The sequence below is a fragment of the Trypanosoma cruzi genome, genomic scaffold (genome assembly GCF_000209065.1).
Source record: "Trypanosoma cruzi strain CL Brener 1047053516901 genomic scaffold, whole genome shotgun sequence".
Lineage (NCBI taxonomy): Eukaryota > Euglenozoa > Kinetoplastea > Trypanosomatida > Trypanosomatidae > Trypanosoma > Trypanosoma cruzi.
In genome coordinates, this window is record NW_001849414.1 from 76,183 (window position 1) to 94,627 (window position 18,445).

Below are 18,445 nucleotides of genomic sequence, written 5' to 3' on the forward strand. Positions count from 1 at the left end.
TATTTTGTGGGTCTGCTGACTCACCCCTTTTTTCTTTTTTCTTTTGGGTATCTCGCTGCGGCTTGTTTCCGTTTGTGCTGTGCTCACCGTCGCTTTGTGTTGCCGTGTCCCGTTGAGTGTCGCTCTGCTGGCTGTGCTGCTGACATGCCTCCATTTCTCTTTCTTCCCTGCTAGAGGCACCGATGGTCCGCGACGACGATTGTTTGTGCTCCCCATTGCGATGGCACGAGGGTGACTGGGCGCCCTGCCCCGGCCTGCTGGGTGCACTCGGAGGGGAGCGGATGGTGTGCGCCGTGCCTCACTGTGGGTGTGGAACACTAATCCGCCACAACCTGCTGTGAGGCGCCATGCCAATTTGTAAGGGCAGAGGGAAGTGAAGGACTGTGCTCTGTTCTTGGATGCGCTCCGTCCCTTTTTCCCTGCGGTTGTGTGTGTGCGGTGCGCATGGATCTTTCTTGCAGTGCGACGTGGATGGCGTTGCTGCTGCGTGTGCATTTGTGCATGTGTTGTGCGGCGGACTTCTCTTTCTCTCCCATGGCACCGCCCTTGTGTGTGGGCGATTGGAGGGAGCGGGGAGGTGCGAGGAACTGAGCGTGGGTGGCTGCCAACTGCGCCCCGCGCATTGGGGTCTTCCACACACACGTGGCTCCTCTCGGCAGCCTCTTGCAGCACCAGGCCGTGGATTGAGAGGATGGGAGTGTCTGCTCCAACCACAAGGACAACGAGATGCAGTGCATGACGGTGAGGCTGATCCGCGTGTGGTTGTAGCGCATGGGACACGTGCGCGAGTACGCGTTGAGCGTTGCGCTCATGGTTGGGGAAGAGTGGCGGCACGACGTTGTGGCGCTGTGTGTGTTGTGCGTGGCGGTGGCATGGCAGCGATTGTGAGGGACGTGGCGGACACGGAGCTGCTGGACTGAGGGAGGAGGTGGCGTACGTTGCGGCGCAGCGGGAGCGCATGACGGCTGCGTGCGGTGGGAGGGCCCGACGATCCCGAGGCCTGTGCTGGAGGGGCGCGTGCTGGAGTGAGCGTGGCGTGCCTGTGAGGGCCTGAGGAGAGGGAATAACGGTTGTAGTGACTGTGGGGTGTGAGGAACGGTGCACGGCGAGGATTAATTCTTTGGTTGTTGTTTTTTGATTGTTGTTGAACCGCGCCCACCCAGTTGTTGTTGTGGTGCGTGATTCTCATTGCTGGATGGGACGGTGCGTGGCTGTGTGACTTGTCTCTCTTTGCTTCCACTCTGCGTTGACGTGTTGTTAGTTTGTGCTGAAGGCTCTACGCAGGTGACAGCAGTGATGATGATGATGACTGGCCGTGTGCTGCTGTTGTGTGCCCTCTGCGTGCTGTGGTGCGGTGTCTGCGGTGGTGGACGAGCTGAAACAACTCCTCCAGATTCTCCGGATAATACGTCCCACGGGAACACTCAAAATGAAGGAGAGACCACACGTGTCGCTGGAGGAGGTGAACAAAGTGGTCAACCAGAAGCGCAACAAGCAGCAGCACCAGCGACATCAGGATTACCGGCAGCGCCACCGAACTCATTACAGACAACACAATCCGGAGGAGAAGCATCAGAAAAGCCAAGTGAAACGAAAGAAAAAAAGGATCAAAATAAAGAAGATAAAAAGAAGGAAGAGGAAGTGGTAGAAGAAGAAGAGGAAGAAGACGAAGAGGAGAGAAAAAAGGAAGAAGAGGAGACAAAGAAAGAAGAACCTGTTACCGGCACCACAGAGGGGATCTCAGCAGGCAGTGAAGAGCAGCCAAGTTTATCTTCTGGTGCGGAGGGATCATCGAATAAAACAAATCCCAACAGCACACCAACAACTGGAGACGATGATCCAGCAGCTGATGGTGCAGGGGTAGCAGAAGGAAAACAAAATGAAAATAAAGAACCCAATCCGAAAGAAACACCAGTGACGGCCACAGCCATGAAAACTACAACGGCGACGACTGGCGACAGTGACGGCAGCACCGCGGTCTCCCACACCACCTCCCCTCTTTTGTTTCTTCTTCTTGTTGCGTTTGCGGCTACTACTACTGCGGTGGTGGCCGCGTGAGAGTGAGGGAGAGAGAGCCGTGCACCGCCCGCACACACACTCGTCTTTCACTCACTCTCTGTGTGTGTGTCCCCTTGCATGGACTCTCGCCCTCACCTCACCCCACGAAGCACACACATAATGTGCCCATTGTATATATGCATGCACACCCATGCATGCCCGTTGGTGCTCTCTTTTGCACCACACGCACCGCTGCCGTCCTGCCTGGCTGCATGGGCGGATCACCGTAACTGTTTCTGTTTTGTTTCCATTGCATTGAGTGGGCGACCTCTCTCTTTCTCTCCCTGTGTGTGTGTGTCTTGCTTTACGGGAGCAATGAGAGTGTGTGCGCTGGTCTTCCCACGCTTTGGCTTTTTTTCCTTTTTTTATTGTTTTACTTGTGTTTTGTTTGAGTACACCCATTCCGCGGGCTGCATGTGTGTGTGTGTGTGTGTGTGTGTCTGTGTGTGTGTGTTTGTGTGTGTGTGTGTGTTATGATATGAGTAATTTGCGTGTCTGCTCTCCGCTTCTCTCTCTGCCGTTGCTTTCTTTGGACTCTCTTTTGCCGCACAGCTGCTCTGCAATTATAGGCGCTGCCAAACACACAATCACAAGCAAATGCACACACACGCCATGTTGCACACAGGTGAGCAGCCCCTGCACTGCTAGAGGAGCTTTCGGCGCACTTTGGAATGTCGCAGCGGGCACCATTGGACTCGGTGTGTTGGCGCCTGTGGCTGCCGTTGTCGACGTTCCGATCCGCTCTGTTGGAAGTGCCGGCGTGGTCGTGGGGTGGCGGGAGAGCAGCGGCGGACACGGTGACCTCTACGCAGTGAGTTCACAGTAACTTCCTCGGCCAGTGGCAGTGCGGATGGAACTGTCATAATGATCGCACCGCCGGCACGCTTGTTGTCGAGTTCCCCGAAAGGAGAGCAGCGAAAGAAGGTCTGTCCGCATGACTCTTTGCATCTCCGCCTCAGGGCTGCGCATCACAATTGAGGTTGCCGTGCGGTTATGCAACAGGGTATGATCTGCTGGGAGAGCGCGCTGTGCGATGCTCCCGCACCTGGGGCTGGTGCTGTGCCGTTGGCGGATGTTGAGTGGCCGATCATACAGATATTGCGACACCACAAGGAGAAAGGACCAAACACTCCGCGTGGAGGGAGGGCTGCGTCTGGTGATGACTCCGTGCGACGGTGATGGACGTTCTCTCGACGACGGATTGACGGTTCGTCTATTTGGTGGAGTCGGTGCGCATGCTGTGTGTATGGCCGCCTCTGTGGTCTCCTGTTACTCCGCTGCGTGGGCCGCATTCTGACGCATTACTGGTCCAAAGCCATTTTGTTTTTCCTACTCTTCTTTTTCCTTTGTTTCTCTCCTCCCGCATCCAGGCTGCGCCACTGCTGCTGCTGCTACTCACACGAAATCAAGAAATGCATTTTACTCAAGTCATGCGCCAGCCACGCCACGCCACACCGCTTTTCCCACTGGTGGTGTTGCTGCTGATGTGCTGCGCCAGTGGGTGTATTGCTGCTGCACCCGCCACACAGTACCGCTGTGGATTTGACGTGATGATGAGGAGGAACGGCCCGCTGTCGACTGCGGTGGTGCGTGAGGTGCCGCGCAAGGGACAGGGCGCCATGCAGGCGTACACCGTCGCCGCAAAGGATGACGACAGTGGCCGGGAGCCGATCCGCATGGCGGTTCCCATGGAAGATCTGGAGAGAGGCACGAACAAGAAGAATTACTGCGAAGAGGGAGAGGATGAGTGCTACAACGCCTTGGGGCAAAAGGTGTCATGCAAAGCAGAGCATTTCCTGACGGAGGCAAAGAAACAATTGCACAATTGAAGGATTCTCTTCGGTGCCGTCAAACTGCACACTGAGCGACTACTTGTGAAACCCACTGGTGGGACGATAACTGTACCGAGGGCTATGAATGGACCGGGCAGCCATTTTAAGGTTCCTACCAGGCACAAGAGTGACGGTGTGTCGAATGCAGATTTTATCAGCTACGCTGCTGCTAGGCCATCAGGCACGGATAGCAGGGCTGTGTGGGCGGCCACGTGTAACACACTGAGTGATCTTCGTCCTTCCATTGGCGCCATGAAATTTGATCCGAAGTGCATGACTGACACGGCGTGGAGCGTTCGCGTTGCCGCACACGAAATTGCGCATGCGCTTGGGCTCAGCCAGGAGAGTATGGAAGACAATAGTCTGGTGAAGAAGCAAGAGAGAAGTGTGCGAGGGAAGCACCGCAGGATGGTGGCAGGGAAGCACGTTCAGGAGAAGGCGAAAGCGCACTTTGGTTGTGACTCTCGAGGGCATGGTGCTGGAGGACGAAGGTGGCACTCGGGAAAAAGCGATCCCTCACTGGAAGGGACGCCACGCGCGGGACGAGCTGATGGCACCCACAGTCGGTGCCGGCTACTACACGGCTCTGACGATGGCGGTGTTCGCGGATATGGGATACTACCGCGTGAATTGGAGCATGGCGGAGCCGATGAGCTGGGGCCACCGCAGTGTCTGCGACTTCCTGGAGAAGAAGTGCAATACAGCCGATAATCTTGCCGCCAAGTATCCTCACATGTTTTGCGATGCTAAAGACACAGAGACGCTTCGCTGCACCTCCGACCGCCGTCACGTTGGGACGTGCACCGCAAGCATCGTTGAAGACAAGGAGAGTCTGCTGGATAAGGACGTTTGCCCCGTTGTTTCTTTGGAATTTCACGAAATATCGTCTGGGACAACGTACAGGACGTGCTCGGACGAAAATGTGGATTATCTCCGTGGGTCGCTGACTGGCGGTGGCTCGTGGTGCCTGGACGCGGAATTACTGGAGACGAAGGACGGTAATGGCCATAAAAGCGTCAAGGGAGTGTGCGCGCAGGTGTTGTTTGATGGGGGCACAGTGAAGGTGAAGTACCTCGGCAACACTGACGTGTGGCATGATTGCCCGATGGCGGAGAAATCCAAGTGACGTTGGATGGTTTTCAGAAAGAAGGAAAGATCAATTGCCCGAGGTACGGCGAGGTGTGCACCATTGCCGCCAACGGCAGCAGTCTTGTCATTCCGAGGCGTTGGTGGGTGGACAGGGTGACGAGCAAGAGGAGGAAGCAGAAGAGTCTGCGGTTGCTTCAGGGTCGCCTTCTCCGGAGAATACTCGTCCACAGTTGTCTCCTGTGGCGTCTGGTGCCTCCATTGAAAAGGAGCCTCCCGGTGCTTCGGCTGCGGGTGTCGTTGGTGGTGGCCTTCATGCCGGTCCGAGGGGTGAACCGGGGGTGCGGACCGAAAGTGGGGACAACACTCAGCGGCGAGGGAGGAGACCTGGCAGTGGAAGCGAGGGAGCCAACAGAGCCTCCGGCCACGACGCTTTTTTCGCGCCATCACCCGGCGAGGACGTTGCACGAGCGGAGGGCGACCCGCGGGCGGATTGCCCAGCGGTGATTCCCAGTGCCTCCGCGCCTGCCACTCCGATTCCGTCCGTCAACAGCGACGATTTTCAGGCGATACCCGATGCGTTGGTACAGCAGGCCGACAGTGATGGCGGTGTGGCTGCTGCTACTGCTGGCCTCATTCCCTTTGTGCTTCTTGTTGTGGTCGCTGCGGCGGTAGTGGTGGTGCCTCTTTGAGCAGCCGCGGCGGCTGGGCGCAATGAAACTGTGGCAGGGCGAGAGTATTTACTTGGCACATTGACCCCGCACTCAAGATGCGCAAAACCGTAGCAATAACACTATGATACACTCACCGCATTCCCCGTTTCCTTCTTTGCTTGCGGGTGATGGGCAAAATGACCGGTCTTTTATTGCCTTGTTTGTTATTCTGGGAAAAGGTGTTTTTGTTTTATTGCTAGGAGGGTTTAGCTTCCGTGAAAACTGTGTGTGAACGAATTAACATGGAGAGAAAAGACATTTCCCAGCACCACATGTATACACTCCTTTTTTGATGCGATTGGGACGAGGGGAAACCACCGTGCTCTAATCATGAGTAAAAAGTAAAGGAAATGTTCTCCAATGGAGGCGGGGTCGTGCCAGTAGCTGTTTCTCTGAAGGACAGGAACGGCTGCCTCTGCCTCCGTAATTGGTGCATGCGGCTTTATCTTTTACACTTTTGCTTGTTTTTGTGACTTTGCTTTTTTTTTTTTTTTTTTTTGTGTGTGTGTGCGTCATTGCGAGAATGTGGACCTCAAATAATTTCTGTGCTTCGGCTTTTAATCTGCATGCGCCCTTTTTCTTTTGCATTCCCGATTTTTGCATCCGTTTTTGATTGGCTGTGTGTGTTTCGGGTGCTCTGCTGCACTGTGGGTGGTGTGTCTTAATTCCTTCTGTCCCTGCTGTTCTGATTGTGAAAACACGCTGTGGGTCATGGTGCATGGCTCCGTCGTTGCGGCACTATTTGTTGTAGTTGCATTGGGGCAGCCCCGACAAGAGTGCCAACGTGTGGATTCCGGGTGTCTCGTTGGGCTCTTTTCCGTCTCCTGCGCGATGGACTCCCATCTTCGGCGCACCCTTTCGTGCAGTGGCGTCAGCGCAACAAGGTGGCAGATTTGTTGTTGTTGCTGCTCCAGCTGTTTTGTGTTTCCCTCTGGTATTGTGAGGTGCAGGTGCCGGATGTGGCGGCAATGAGCCGAAGATAAGGAGAAGGATGGTGCGTGCGTGCGTGAGGGCCCTGCGGTGTTGGAGCGGTGCGCACCGTTTGCGGGCTTGATGCGTCCCTTTGGTGCATGGCGTGTCTTGGCGTGTCCTTCTTGCCGTCTGTGGTGCCAGCCGGCTCTTCACGATTGTGGCAATGGCGTGTTGACAACGGTGTTTGGGTTGGCGTTGGATGTTCCACCCTCTGGGGCTACGAGGACGTATGCGTCACGTTGAGCGACACCAATCGCGCACGACGCCTGGTCTGCAAGCGAGTGACGCACCGATTACCGACGCGGCGCGGCCCTCTTGCCTTTTTCGTCCCTCTGGTAACCTACAGTCTGATGTCTAGCCGTAGTGGTCTCCTCTTTTCTCACTCCTTTTGTGTGCCGCTCCTGTTTGCTTCTCCCTCTTCCATCTGTGTGTTGGTGCTGCGGCAGGGCTGTGTGTGCGTGTGCCTGCTGCCGTGGGTTAGAGTGTGTGTCGTGCGTGGTGTGCGGCGTACGGTGCATGCCTGGCTGCTGCCCTCTCCTCATGTGGTGTGCCCTCTGTGTGTGTCTGCCGCACCTCTCGTCTCCCCTGTTGCTCTCCATTTCTCTCACTGTGCAGATCAGCTCCACACCACTGAACGACCACACTCACGATGATGATGACGTGCCGTCTGCTGTGCGTCCTGTTGGTGCTCGCCCTGTGTTGCTGCCCGTCCGTGTGTGTAGCAGCGGATGGTGAAAAAGATGTTAATATTTCCGGTCAACCGCCGGTTCAGCCAGGGGTGCAAACTCCGAGCAGTACGCAACTGCAATCAGATGCTTCCGGTGTGATGGGGTCACAAAGTAATTCCGATACAACACAGGGTCAAAATCAGGTAGCTGGTGGAAGAGGAAGTGAAAACTCTCTCCCAACCCCTCCTGCGCCAACGGGAGAAAGTGTTACGTCCGGCACGAAAGGGTCCACAGATCCGGAAGCCGGCAGGACACAGGAACAAGATGCAATGACCGGAGCCGGAGTGTTACAAACACAGCCCGAAGACGCAGAGTCACCGGATTCGAGGACCGTTACAGCGCCAAGTACAGCCACTACGGGAATGTCACCAACTCCTCCAAACGAACTGGAAAATAATTCAGCAAAAAGGATCACTGCGCCAGCTACGACCACCACGACCACCACTGCGCCAGAGGCACCAAGTACTACGACTACAGAGGCGCCAACTACGACGACCACCCGCACACCGTCACGTCTTCGCGAAACCGACGGCAGCCTCAGCAGCTCTGCGTGGGTGTGTGCCCCACTGCTGCTCGCCGTATCCGCGCTGGCGTACACCACTTTGGGCTGAAGAGGTGTATGCGGGCTGTGCGTGCCAGCACTCAGCCGCGGGGATTTGTGCGCATCCACTGTGGTCCGATGTATAAAGTAAGAGTAATTATGATGATTGTTTTTTCCTTTGCTTGCTTCCGCTGCCCTGGTGTGTGCTGGTGCATGCACACTGAAGCCATTTGGGTGCATTTTTTTTTTGTGTGTGTTTTACTGTTTTTCTTGTTGCTGATTTTTTTCTTTTATTTTTCCTTGTTTTGCGTGTTTTTCTTGTTAAATTATTACAGAGAGTTGTGCGTTTTCTGACTTTCATTGGTTTAATATTTCTCATGAAATGCGTGCTGCTGCTGCTGATGTTTTTTACTGTGCCGTGTCTTTCTTTTTCTTTTCACTCTGCGTTGACGTGTTATTAGTTTGTGCTGAAGGCTGCACGCAAGTGACAGGAGTGATGGCGATGATGATGACTGGCCGTGTGCTGCTGGTGTGTGCCCTCTGCGTGCTGTGGTGCGGTGTCTGCGGTGGTGGATGTGACGGGGGAGAAACGGCAGTTCCTCGGAGTGGTGCTGGTGGACCTCCGCCGGGATCAGCAGAACTTGGAACGCCTCTACAAGACACCCAAGAATTAAACGTTGAATCACCAGATATTAATGGAAAAGTGCCATCCCAATCTTCCCCACGTATAGAGAAAGCTGATGATGAAGACAGTGATGATGAAGATAGAGAAGGAAAGGATAAAAAAGACGAAAAGGAAAAAAATAAGGTACAACCCGAGAAAGACGAGGGTAAAAAAAAAGAGGGACCACCTCCACCACCGCCACCACCACCGCCACCCGCACCGCCGCCACCACCGGGTGGACCTGCACCATCATCAACAGCAGTTGAAGGAGGCCCAACAGCAGAAAAAGAAAATTTACAGAAAGTAACCAAAAAGGACTCAGAAGCACCGGAAGCGCCTTCAGGGGATGCTACACAAGGGCAGCACAGTCATGACACAGACACAGAGGATTCGACGAAGAATGCAGCAACCGGCAGTCCAGCAGAACCAACAACAACCTTATCTACCTCTGCAAGTGGCAGCGGTGATCATGTCCAGAATAAGGCAGATGAGGATGATGCTCAAAGCTCTGAAGAACAACACGACAGCGTTGAAACTGGCAATGCCAACGATGTTCCAACTCTCAGTGAGGAAGCACCACAAACAGCAGAAACAATCACCGCCGCTCGAATAAATGTTACGACGACGCCTGGCGACAGTGACGGCAGCACCGCTGTCTCCCACACCACTTCCCCTCTTTTGCTTCTTCTTGTTGTTGCGTGTGCGGCTGCTGCTGCTGTGATGGCTGCGTGAGAGTGAGGGAGAGAGCCGTGCACCGCCCGCACACACACTCGTCCTTCACTCACTCTCTGTGTGTGTGTCCCCTTGCATGGACTCTCGCCCTCACCTCACCCCACGAAGCACACACATAATGTGCCCATTGTATATATGCATGCACACCCATGCAGGCTCGTTGGTGCTCTCTTTTGCATCACACGCACCGCTGCCGTCCTGCCTGGCTGCATGGGCGGAGCACCGTAACTGTTTCTTTTTTGTTTCCATTGCATTGAGTGGGCGATCTCTCTCTTTCTCTCCCTGTGTGTGTGTTTTGCTTTACGGGAGCAATGAGTGTGTGTGCTGGTCGTCCCACGCTTTTTGTTTTTGTTTTTTTCGTTGTTTTACTTGTGTTTTGTTTGAGTGCACCCATTCCGCTGGCTGCGTGTGTGTGTGATGATATGGGTAATTTGCGTGTGTGCTATCCTCCTGTTCTTTGTTTCTCCTCATGCATTCAGTCCTTGTTGCTTCAGCAAGCCACGAAATATTTGTCTAACACCCACTTCAATGGCTTACTTGCTCTACACCCCAAAGTAGTTTGAGACGCTGGTGCTGCTGCATGTGATGATGTTTGTGGTGTGATTGCCAGCGGGTGCTTTGTTATCACTTTGACGTGCCCTCGATTTGTTGAATATGTTATGCGTGCCGACAGCACGAATTGGATCTGCGTCGTCGTGAGGGACGTGCCCTTTTGGAGCATTGGGTGAGCTGCCGACGTACACCGTCATTGGGAGGGATGGATGGGCGCCCACCCGCATCAAAGTATCCGTGAGGGACCTGGATGATACCAGGAAGTATTGCATCTCAGAGCGGTACTAAGCAATGAATTCACCGAATGACAATTGCGAGTGTGAAGGTGACTTTGTATCCTCTGCGCACGGGATCATTCTCGAGAATGAAGTTGTCACTGCTGCTTTCAAACTGCATGCGGATCGTGTGCTCGTGCAGCCACTGGAGGGTCCTTTGATTGTGCCCCCATTTGCCACGGGCAGCGTTTGCATTCGGTTCACGGTGCGTGCTGGGCATCGTTCCACTGGTGTTGCCAATGCTGACATGGTGCTGTGCGTGGCTGCGGCGCTGTCGGTGGTGGTGCACTCGACGACTGCCGCGATGCCTGCGAGGGAGCACCACGACTGCGACGACATTGATGGCATCGAGCTGCAGGATGGCGATGGGGACGGGAGGACGCTGGAGTCGCACCGGTTGCAGCGCCACGCGAAGGAGGAGTGGATGGCAGCGATTGGGAGTGCCGGCTGCTGCACGGAGCTGACGCTGGCCGCACCGGCTGACCTGGGCTGCATGAGGGTGAAGTGGGATATGGCGGAGCCGATGCGTTGGTGGAGGAATTCGAACTGTGCGCTGCTGCAGAGGAAGTGCTCCGCACTGCAAATGAGTGAATATCCCCAGATGTTCTGAAAAGCGGGAGTTACTGCCAGACGCTGCACTTCGGATTGGTATTGAAGTGGTTGGTGTGTAGACGGAGTATCCATGAGATGTCAGCAAAAAGCCCGATGGACAGTTGCCCCATCAGTGGTCCCGCACTGAATCCGAGGGATGCTGCCGCTGTTATTTGGAGGGTAGAATATTTGTCTGCGGTGCCTGGGGACAAGTTCTCTTCGTGGTGTCTGGACACGCTTCCCACCAACACGACAGATGCGAGGGACCCGGAAGAAACATACATCTCGGTGCTGTCATGCATGCGGCATTGCGGTGCCTCGGCATGCGGGTGCGTCTGAGAGTGACTGAAGAGGGTAACGCCCGTTGTGCCCCATGCACGGACGGGGCGACGATTACGTGGGTTGCTGCACCCTACGATGAGGGAAACGTTATTTTCCGTGACCACGCGCAGGTGTGCACGATATCCGCCACCGGCGGCAGCTTGCTTCCAGTGGTTCCGTGGGGTGGCGATGTGAGAGAGGGTGTGGGACAGGACGGTCCCACCGGCATATACTGAACAAGTTTTGCTACTGGCATCCGTCCCCGTTGCGGAGAGCATTGATACCGGCTGCGGCACCTCACCGAAGGATGTGGGCACGGCTGCTCCCCAGAAGCATCCGTCACCAGAGGAGAAGGAAGTCACCCCCGATGAAACGACGGCAACGGTGTGCTCTTGCCCAGCGACACCGCGGGTGCGCCGCAGGAGGCGGAGAAGAAGAGCGATCTTCCGGACAGCGACGATGTGGCCGCCGATGGCGTGACGTCTGTTGTCAGACAATCAGTATGAGTTGAGGCCGCCAGCGACAAGGCCGGTGGCGGCGCCGCAGCCACGGGACCCAAGGGCCCTGATGCCGCTTATGCCGCGCAGGGGGCCGTGGACCCTCCGCCGAGGGAGGATGAAGCGGCGGTGGGGTGCCAACACTCAGCAGCGGGTGCAAGAGAGAAAGGCCCATATCAATTGGCATGTTCCTATCAGTATATATATATACGCTCTGCTTGTCTGTATACTTTGTACCAAGGACATGCTGTATGCACTTTTCCTTTTTTGAGTTGGTCGCTAATGTGTCGGCACCGCGCGTGTTTTTAATGGGTTTGGGAACAACAATTTGTTTGACTACTTCTGAAGGATACTGTGGGGTGTTTGTGTGCGTGTGCGAGGGATCCGTGTGGTTTTGACTTTTTTATTTTTATTTATCTGCTTTGGCATTGTGTCGTGATCCTTCGCTTCTCCCATTATGTGTGTTTTGGAGTGTGTGGAATAGCAAAACATCGATGCGTGGCGTGTTGCTGTCCTGTGGTGTGCTAGGAGGTGCGGTGGCATTGTGTGGTGCTCGTTGTATTACACCTGTTGCGTTTGTTTCTGAAGTGTTGCTAGGGCACCGGGAGTGGATGCCTGTGGACGCACACCGTGGATTATGCGCTACATTGGTGGGAGGGCAGACTGACATAACTGGCGGGATTCAGTAAGGCGCTTTTCTGCCCACGGACCCTGCAGCTGCAGCAGCCTGAGTGGCGCTTTGCATATTGGCGTGTGGATTGTTTTTCTCTTGCGAGGCTTTTTTACTGCCTTTTATTTTCCGCTTGGGTACCGTTCCCGTGGCAGCAGCGGCGGCATCAAAAGGGCTGTGTGTGTGGAGAGTCCTTGATTGAGTGCCTGTCTTACTTCTCTGTTCCGTCGATCGATTGTACCGTTTGCCGGCCAAACGGTTGACATGACGTTCTTCTGACGGCGGGTTCCACGTGAGATGGTTTTGCGTCGCGTGCTTTGTTGTGGGTGTGTGGTTTCAGCAATGGTTTTTGGGCGGTTGACTGTTGGGTCGTTGGGGGCGGCGTGGCTGTTTGTGCGGTGGAGCCGCGGGAAGGAGGAAGGCGGCGGAGCGATGGACTCACGAGGAGTTCGGTGGCGTGCAGCCATTAAGATTGGCGACAGGGAACTCACTGCCGCTGTGAGTTGCCGTGTGTGGTGTTTGTTTCTGTTATTATTACTTGCGTTGTTGGATGTGGCCGCCGTGGGGGAAGACTGTTTTTTTGTTTTTTTTTCACGCCGGTTTGGGATCCTTTTCTGCACCGGCATCACTGTGTTCCTGCCGTACTGTTGCGCCATCTTTCCCGTCCATTTTTGGGGCAGCTGCGGGTGGGTTTTACATGCCGTGGAGTTGTTTGCCGTGCTGTCCGGTGTTTCATTGTTGCCTGTTCTTCCTGCGTGCACGCGTCTCCCATGCTCATGGCAACAACCCTCATGCAAACGCCACTCCTCCTTTTCCATGCTGCTGATGTGTGTGTGTGTGTTCTTCTCATCCTCCTTTCTTTGCCCCTCTCCAGACTGTGTGTGCAGCCGTGATGATGATGACTGGCCGTGTGCTGCTGGTGTGTGCCCTCTGCGTGCTGTGGTGCGGTGTCTGCGGTGGTGGACGAGCTGAAACAACTCCAGCAGCTTCTCCGGGTAATACGTCCGACGGGAACACTCAAAACGATTCCACAGGTGTCGCTGGAGGAGGTGTCCAAAACGGTCAACAGGCAGCGCAACAAGCAGCAGCACCAACGACGTCAGAATTACCGGGTACGCCACCGAGCCCATCACTGGCACCACAATCCGGAGGAAAAGCATCAGAAAAGGCAAGTGAAACGATTGAAAAAAAGGATCAAAATACAGAAGAAAAAAAGAAGCAAGAAAAAAAGGAGGAAGAAGAAGAGAAAGAGGAAAAAGAAGAAGAAGAACCTGTTACCGGCACCACGGAGGGGATCTCAGCAGGCGGTCAAGAGCAGCCAAGTTTATCTTCTGGTGCGGAGGGAGCATCGAATATAACAAATCCCAACAGCACACCAACAACTGGAGACGATGATCCAGCAGCTGATGTTGCAGGGACAGCAGAGGGAAAACAAAATGAGAATAAAGAATCCAATCCGAAAGAAACACCAGTCGAATCCACAGCCATGAAAACTACAACGGCGACGACTGGCGACAGTGACGGCAGCACCGCGATCTCCCACACCACCTCCCCTCTTTTGCTTCTTCTTCTTGTTGCTTGTGCGGCTGCGGCTGCGGTGGTGGCCGCGTGAGAGTGAGGGAGAGAGAGCCATGCACCGCCCGCACACACACTCGTCTTTCACTCACTCTCTGTGTGTCCCCTTGCATGGACTCTCGCCCTCACCTCATCCCACGAGGCACACACATAATGTGCCCATTGTATATATGCATGCACACCCATGCAGGCCCGTTGGTGCTCTCTTTTGCACGACACGCACCGCTGCTGTCCTGCCTGGCTGCATGGGCGGAGCACCGTAACTGTTTTTTTATTTTATTGCTTTTAGTGGGCGATCTCTCTCTCTCTCCCTGTGTGTGTGTTTTGCTTTACGGGAGCAATGAGAGTGTGTGCGCTGGTCGTCCCACGCTTTGGCTTTTTGTTTTGTTTTTTCCGTTGTTTTACTTGTGTTTTGTTTGAGAGCACCCATTCCGCGGGCTGCGTGTGTGTGTGATGATATGAGTAATTTGCGTGTGTGCTATCCGCTTCTCTGTTGTTGCCTTTTTTTGACTCTCTTGTGTTCCGTACATCTGCTCTGCAAGTATAGGCGCTGACAAACACAGAAACACAGGCACACGCTGTGGAGCGGCGTGAATGATGAGAACGCGCACACGCACAAGATTTTGGTTGCGGCGGCCCTTTCGAGGAGGGATGACGGAAGACTGCGACCTTATTTTTTGCCGTGCTGCGAGCGTGATTTTCTTGGCGTGCTGCCCGTGGGCGGCGCGGCATTGAGGGAGCCTGGGAGATATGCGTATGGATTCTCTCCTGGCAGCTGCACGTGCCGACGTGTTCCTCCCGCTGTTCGTACAGCGACGGAGGATTCTCCGGCTGTGCGGGGCGATGTGCGATGGAGGGTGTGGGAAGAGACAACAGCAAAACGACTGGCGATGGCGCGTTGGTGTTGCGAAGGGCAGTTGTGTACCCTTCTGCATCTCGCTGATTGTTTTGTGTGTCGGCGTAGCTCGGAGAGTGCTGACGCGTGGCAGAAGCGCCAGCCGTGGCTCCTGCTGGTGGCAACAGTCGTTGTGTGTTCTCTTTGCACAGTTTTCCCTTCTCGTTCCGTGTGTCTGTGCGCGCGAGTTGTCGTTGTTGTTGGGAGTGAATGCGGTGCGGATGATGATGCCGCTCACTGTGGATGGGTGACGGTGTGTTTCACTTCTTTTTCCTCTTTTTTCTAAACCACTCACACACAAAGGAAAGAAGTTAATACCAAGCGCTAATCGCCACTGTGGAATTCGAAGGCTCTGAAAGGACCAACAGCACACACACCGCCCACACACACATATTTATATGCTCTCACGTGTTGCTGCAGTGAAGGCACCCCGCACACACAACCGTCGCCGCGTGACCGGATCCAGCGGAAGGAGGAGGGAAGGAAGAGAGAGTGAGCGGCGGATGCCCAACATGTCCCGGCATCTCTTCTACTCTGCGGTGCCCCTTTTTCTTCTTCTTGCGATGTTGTGCTGCAACAGTGTTGGGGCTGTGGCTGCTGAAGGATCAGAGTGACGTCAGGGCTCTTCATCGGGGAAATGTTTCGTTTGGAGAGATGTGAAAGATGGAGAGAAAAAAGTGAGTCCCCTCCATGCTCCCAGTCTTGTTGAGATGAATGGTGAAGTGTTTGCCGTTGCCGAGACGTGGTGCGAGAAGGATAGCGTCATTTTTCCTTGCATTGTTTCACAATTCATGAAGTTGGACGACAAAAACCCAAAAGCCCTGGAAGCAGCTGAGGTGAAGAAGGAGGTGCTGGAGGAATGTCCAACCGATGGATGGAATTGCGCCTCCAAAACAGAGGATAAGGATGATTCCCAAGGCGGGACGAGAGTACATGTGAGCCGTCCAACAACAGTTGTGAAGGGAAATGATATTTGCATGCTTGCTGGAGTCTACATGAGTAAAGGTCTCCCTAATTGCCAGGTAGGTGTGGCTGGCGTGGCTCAGTGGGGACTTTTGCTGGTGAGAGGGAACGTCAGTGGTGTGGATGAAAGTACCAAAAGAATTTATTGGAATGATACCATCAGTATTTTGTGCAATGTTATCGGTGAAAACGATGACACTTTGACAGGACGCATTGGCGGTGGTGGATCGGGTGTTAAGATGGAGGACGGTACGCTTGTGTTCGCAATGGAGGCCGTGAAGGAGAATAAGGTCAATGGCACTGCGGAGGGTGGAAGGAATAACAATGTTTCGCTGCTCGTATACTCCTCGGATGCTGCAAATTGGACGCTGTCGAAGGGGATGTCTGACGATGGCTGCAGTGATCCCTCCGTCGTGGAGTGGAAGGACAAAAAACTCATGATGATGACTGCGTGTGCTGATGGCCGCCGCAGGGTGTACGAGATCGGTGACAAGGGGAAGCCGTGGACGGAGGCACTCGGGACACTCTCGCGCGTGTGGGGCAACAACCGTAAGCTACATGAGAAGGGCGTTAGAAGCGGGTTCATCACAGCGACGATTGAGAACAGGGACGTGATGCTTGTTACTCTGCCGGTGTATTCCGAGAAGCTTGAGAAGGGAGGCGCTCAAAAGGGTGAACTCCATCTTTGGCTGACGGACAATACGCACATTGTTGATATTGGGCCGGTATCCGGGGAAGGGGACGATGCTGCCGCCAGCTCCCTGTTGTACAAAAGTGGTAAAAGTGGTGAAACTAATAATAATGAGGAGTTGATTGCACTGTACGAGAAGAAGGGCGATGAGGGCAAACCATCACCTGGTATGGTCTCTGTGCGTCTGAGTGAGCAGCTGAAGCGGGTGAAGGAGGTGGTGGCGACCTGGAATAAAGTGGACCAAAGCGTTTCCCAGCTGTGCCCCTCAAGTGCTGAGAAGGACCGTTCAACTGAAAATGACTGCAGCGGTGTTAAGATCACGGATGGGCTGGTTGGCTTTTTGTCCGGCAACTTCTCTGGTAACACATGGAGGGACGAGTACCTCGGGGTGAACGCCACGGTAAATAATAATGAAGGGGCTGCGAAGGCAACATTGCATGCCGGCGGAGTGACGTTCAAAGGAGCGTGGGTGGAGTGGCCTGTTGGCAGTCAGGGGGAGAATCAGCTGTACCACTTCGCGAACTACAACTTCACTCTTGTGGCGACGGTGTCCATCCACAAGGTGCCGACGAAGGAAGATATTCCCATTCCTTTGATGGGTGTGAAGATGAATGACGCAGAGAATGCAGTACTTCTGGGACTGTCGTACAACAAGGAAAAGAAGTGGAAATTGTTGCAGGGTGGCGGAAAGACCGAGGAGCTCAGCGGCACTTGGGAGACAGATGCAAAGTACCAGGTGGCGATTGTGCTACAGAACGGCAAACAGGGCTCGATCTACGTTAATGGTAAACTTGTGTGTAAGGATGCGCAATGTGAATTGAAAAATACGGATATTAATGTGGTCTCCCACTTCTGCATTGGAGGGGATGGAGACAAAACAGGGGGCAAAGAAGACGTGTCTGTGACTGTGACGAACGTCCTACTGTACAACCGCCCGTTGGATGGCAATGAGATTAATGCGCTTAACGCAAACAAAGCTTCTATTCCGAAGAATGTGGCTGCGCGTACCTCTTCACCCGTGGTGTCTCGCCCGAAGTGCTCTGCTGAACATTTGGCGGCGGGAGCAACGGGTGGCGTTGCCGCTCGTGACAGTGGGGCACATGGTGATGGCGGCACTGTGTTTGGCAACGAGGTGCTGCCATCGCTTGTTCTTCTGTTGGGACTGTGGGGGTTTGCGGCTCTGTGAGGAGTGACTGGCTGCCGCGTGAGACAATGCGACTTTCCCTGCACAGAATTACTGTCCTCCCGGAAACGAAATATTCCCCGGATAACATTTTTTTTTTGTTTGTAATTTCTAAACTCTTTTTTTTGTGCCTTTTTTTTTAATTTGAGTTTTGTGTGCTGCCACCGTGCGTGATTGTTGATGTCGGGGCCGTACCGCATGTACCGCTGCCATCCAGCTGTGCCTCTTGCTGTTTGTGAGTCCCCTTGCATGGACTCTCGCCCTCACCTCATCCCACGAGGCACACACATAATGTGCCCATTGTATATATGCATGCACACCCATGCATGCCCGTTGGTGCTCTCTTTTGCACGACACGCACCGCTGCCGTCCTGCCTGGCTGCATGGGCGGAGCACCGTAACTGTTTTTTTTTTTTTATTGCATTGAGTGGGCGACCTCTCTCTCTCTCTCCCTATTGGGCTTTACGGGAGCAATGAGAGTGTGTGCGCTGGTCGTCCCACGCTTTGGCTTTTTCCATTTTGGTTTTTTAAAATCTTTACTTGTGTTGTTGTTTTGTGGGCATATTCCTATTACCCTTTAATTTTTTGTGTGGTGACGCCTGCACATTTCTTTCTGTATTTGATTGTTTTTTCTTTGTTTTTTGATGTTGGTGCTTTGCTTTAATAATGTTTTTTCTTCTAATGGTTGATGCTGTACACCGTCACGAGTGACGTATTCCCCTTTTGTTTTCATTTGCTGCCCACACGCGGTGCCGGCCTCACTGCTGTGTCTCCCACGGAGTGCACAAAGGAGGATTGGAGGAACAGGCCACATGCCGCATGAAGTGTGAAGGGTGTTGTGCGGGCTCGTGGAACAGCAAGATCTGTTTTTTAGTTTCCATTTTTTGTGCGGGCAAAATGTATGCA

General features: G+C 54.1%; 6 protein-coding genes and 3 pseudogenes across 6 annotated transcripts, besides 18 other annotated features; all 9 read left to right on the plus strand.

The window, feature by feature from the left end:
- Positions 1-1,935: a sequence feature (heterozygous, Esmeraldo-like haplotype).
- On the plus strand, positions 399-920 carry Tc00.1047053508541.10 (annotated as a pseudogene).
- Positions 1,297-2,058, plus strand: Tc00.1047053508541.20 (mucin-associated surface protein (MASP), putative; the record flags this gene model as incomplete). Its single annotated transcript, XM_810754.1, has 1 exon — positions 1,297-2,058. One exon carries the CDS (start codon positions 1,297-1,299, stop codon positions 2,056-2,058), a length of 762 nt encoding a protein of 253 aa, XP_815847.1.
- Positions 1,616-1,713: a sequence feature (GA-rich).
- Positions 1,936-8,097: a sequence feature (areas not merged during assembly with more than two copies in the genome that could not be assigned to a particular haplotype).
- Positions 2,474-2,530: a microsatellite.
- Tc00.1047053508541.30 (uncharacterized protein) lies at positions 2,537-2,884 on the plus strand (the record flags this gene model as incomplete). The annotated part of the gene is made up of 1 exon (XM_810755.1): positions 2,537-2,884. One exon carries the CDS (start codon positions 2,537-2,539, stop codon positions 2,882-2,884), a length of 348 nt encoding a protein of 115 aa, XP_815848.1.
- Positions 3,294-5,243, plus strand: Tc00.1047053508541.40 (annotated as a pseudogene).
- Positions 6,169-6,188: a microsatellite.
- Positions 7,311-8,000, plus strand: Tc00.1047053508541.80 (mucin TcMUCII, putative; the record flags this gene model as incomplete). Its single annotated transcript, XM_810756.1, has 1 exon — positions 7,311-8,000. One exon carries the CDS (start codon positions 7,311-7,313, stop codon positions 7,998-8,000), a length of 690 nt encoding a protein of 229 aa, XP_815849.1.
- Positions 8,098-8,874: a sequence feature (haploid, Esmeraldo-like haplotype).
- Positions 8,170-8,253: a sequence feature (T-rich).
- On the plus strand, positions 8,427-9,326 carry Tc00.1047053508541.90 (mucin-associated surface protein (MASP), putative; the record flags this gene model as incomplete). The annotated part of the gene is made up of 1 exon (XM_810757.1): positions 8,427-9,326. One exon carries the CDS (start codon positions 8,427-8,429, stop codon positions 9,324-9,326), a length of 900 nt encoding a protein of 299 aa, XP_815850.1.
- Positions 8,777-8,827: a microsatellite.
- Positions 8,875-8,900: a sequence feature (haploid, non-Esmeraldo-like haplotype).
- Positions 8,901-11,288: a sequence feature (areas not merged during assembly with more than two copies in the genome that could not be assigned to a particular haplotype).
- Positions 10,170-10,763, plus strand: Tc00.1047053508541.100 (surface protease GP63, putative; the record flags this gene model as incomplete). The annotated part of the gene is made up of 1 exon (XM_810758.1): positions 10,170-10,763. The coding sequence occupies one exon, from the start codon at positions 10,170-10,172 to the stop codon at positions 10,761-10,763; it is 594 nt and encodes a 197-aa protein (XP_815851.1).
- Positions 11,289-11,369: a sequence feature (areas merged during assembly that could not be assigned to a particular haplotype. This can correspond to areas where the two haplotypes were merged or to regions with more than two copies in the genome that were merged during assembly.).
- Positions 11,370-12,238: a sequence feature (areas merged during assembly that could not be assigned to a particular haplotype. This can correspond to areas where the two haplotypes were merged or to regions with more than two copies in the genome that were merged during assembly.).
- Positions 12,239-12,480: a sequence feature (heterozygous, non-Esmeraldo-like haplotype).
- Positions 12,481-12,632: a sequence feature (areas not merged during assembly with more than two copies in the genome that could not be assigned to a particular haplotype).
- Positions 12,633-13,495: a sequence feature (heterozygous, Esmeraldo-like haplotype).
- On the plus strand, positions 13,125-13,844 carry Tc00.1047053508541.110 (mucin-associated surface protein (MASP), putative; the record flags this gene model as incomplete). Its single annotated transcript, XM_810759.1, has 1 exon — positions 13,125-13,844. The coding sequence occupies one exon, from the start codon at positions 13,125-13,127 to the stop codon at positions 13,842-13,844; it is 720 nt and encodes a 239-aa protein (XP_815852.1).
- Positions 13,436-13,502: a sequence feature (GA-rich).
- Positions 13,496-17,277: a sequence feature (areas not merged during assembly with more than two copies in the genome that could not be assigned to a particular haplotype).
- Tc00.1047053508541.120 lies at positions 15,101-17,542 on the plus strand (annotated as a pseudogene).
- Positions 17,278-18,445: part of a sequence feature (haploid, Esmeraldo-like haplotype) that runs on past the window's edge.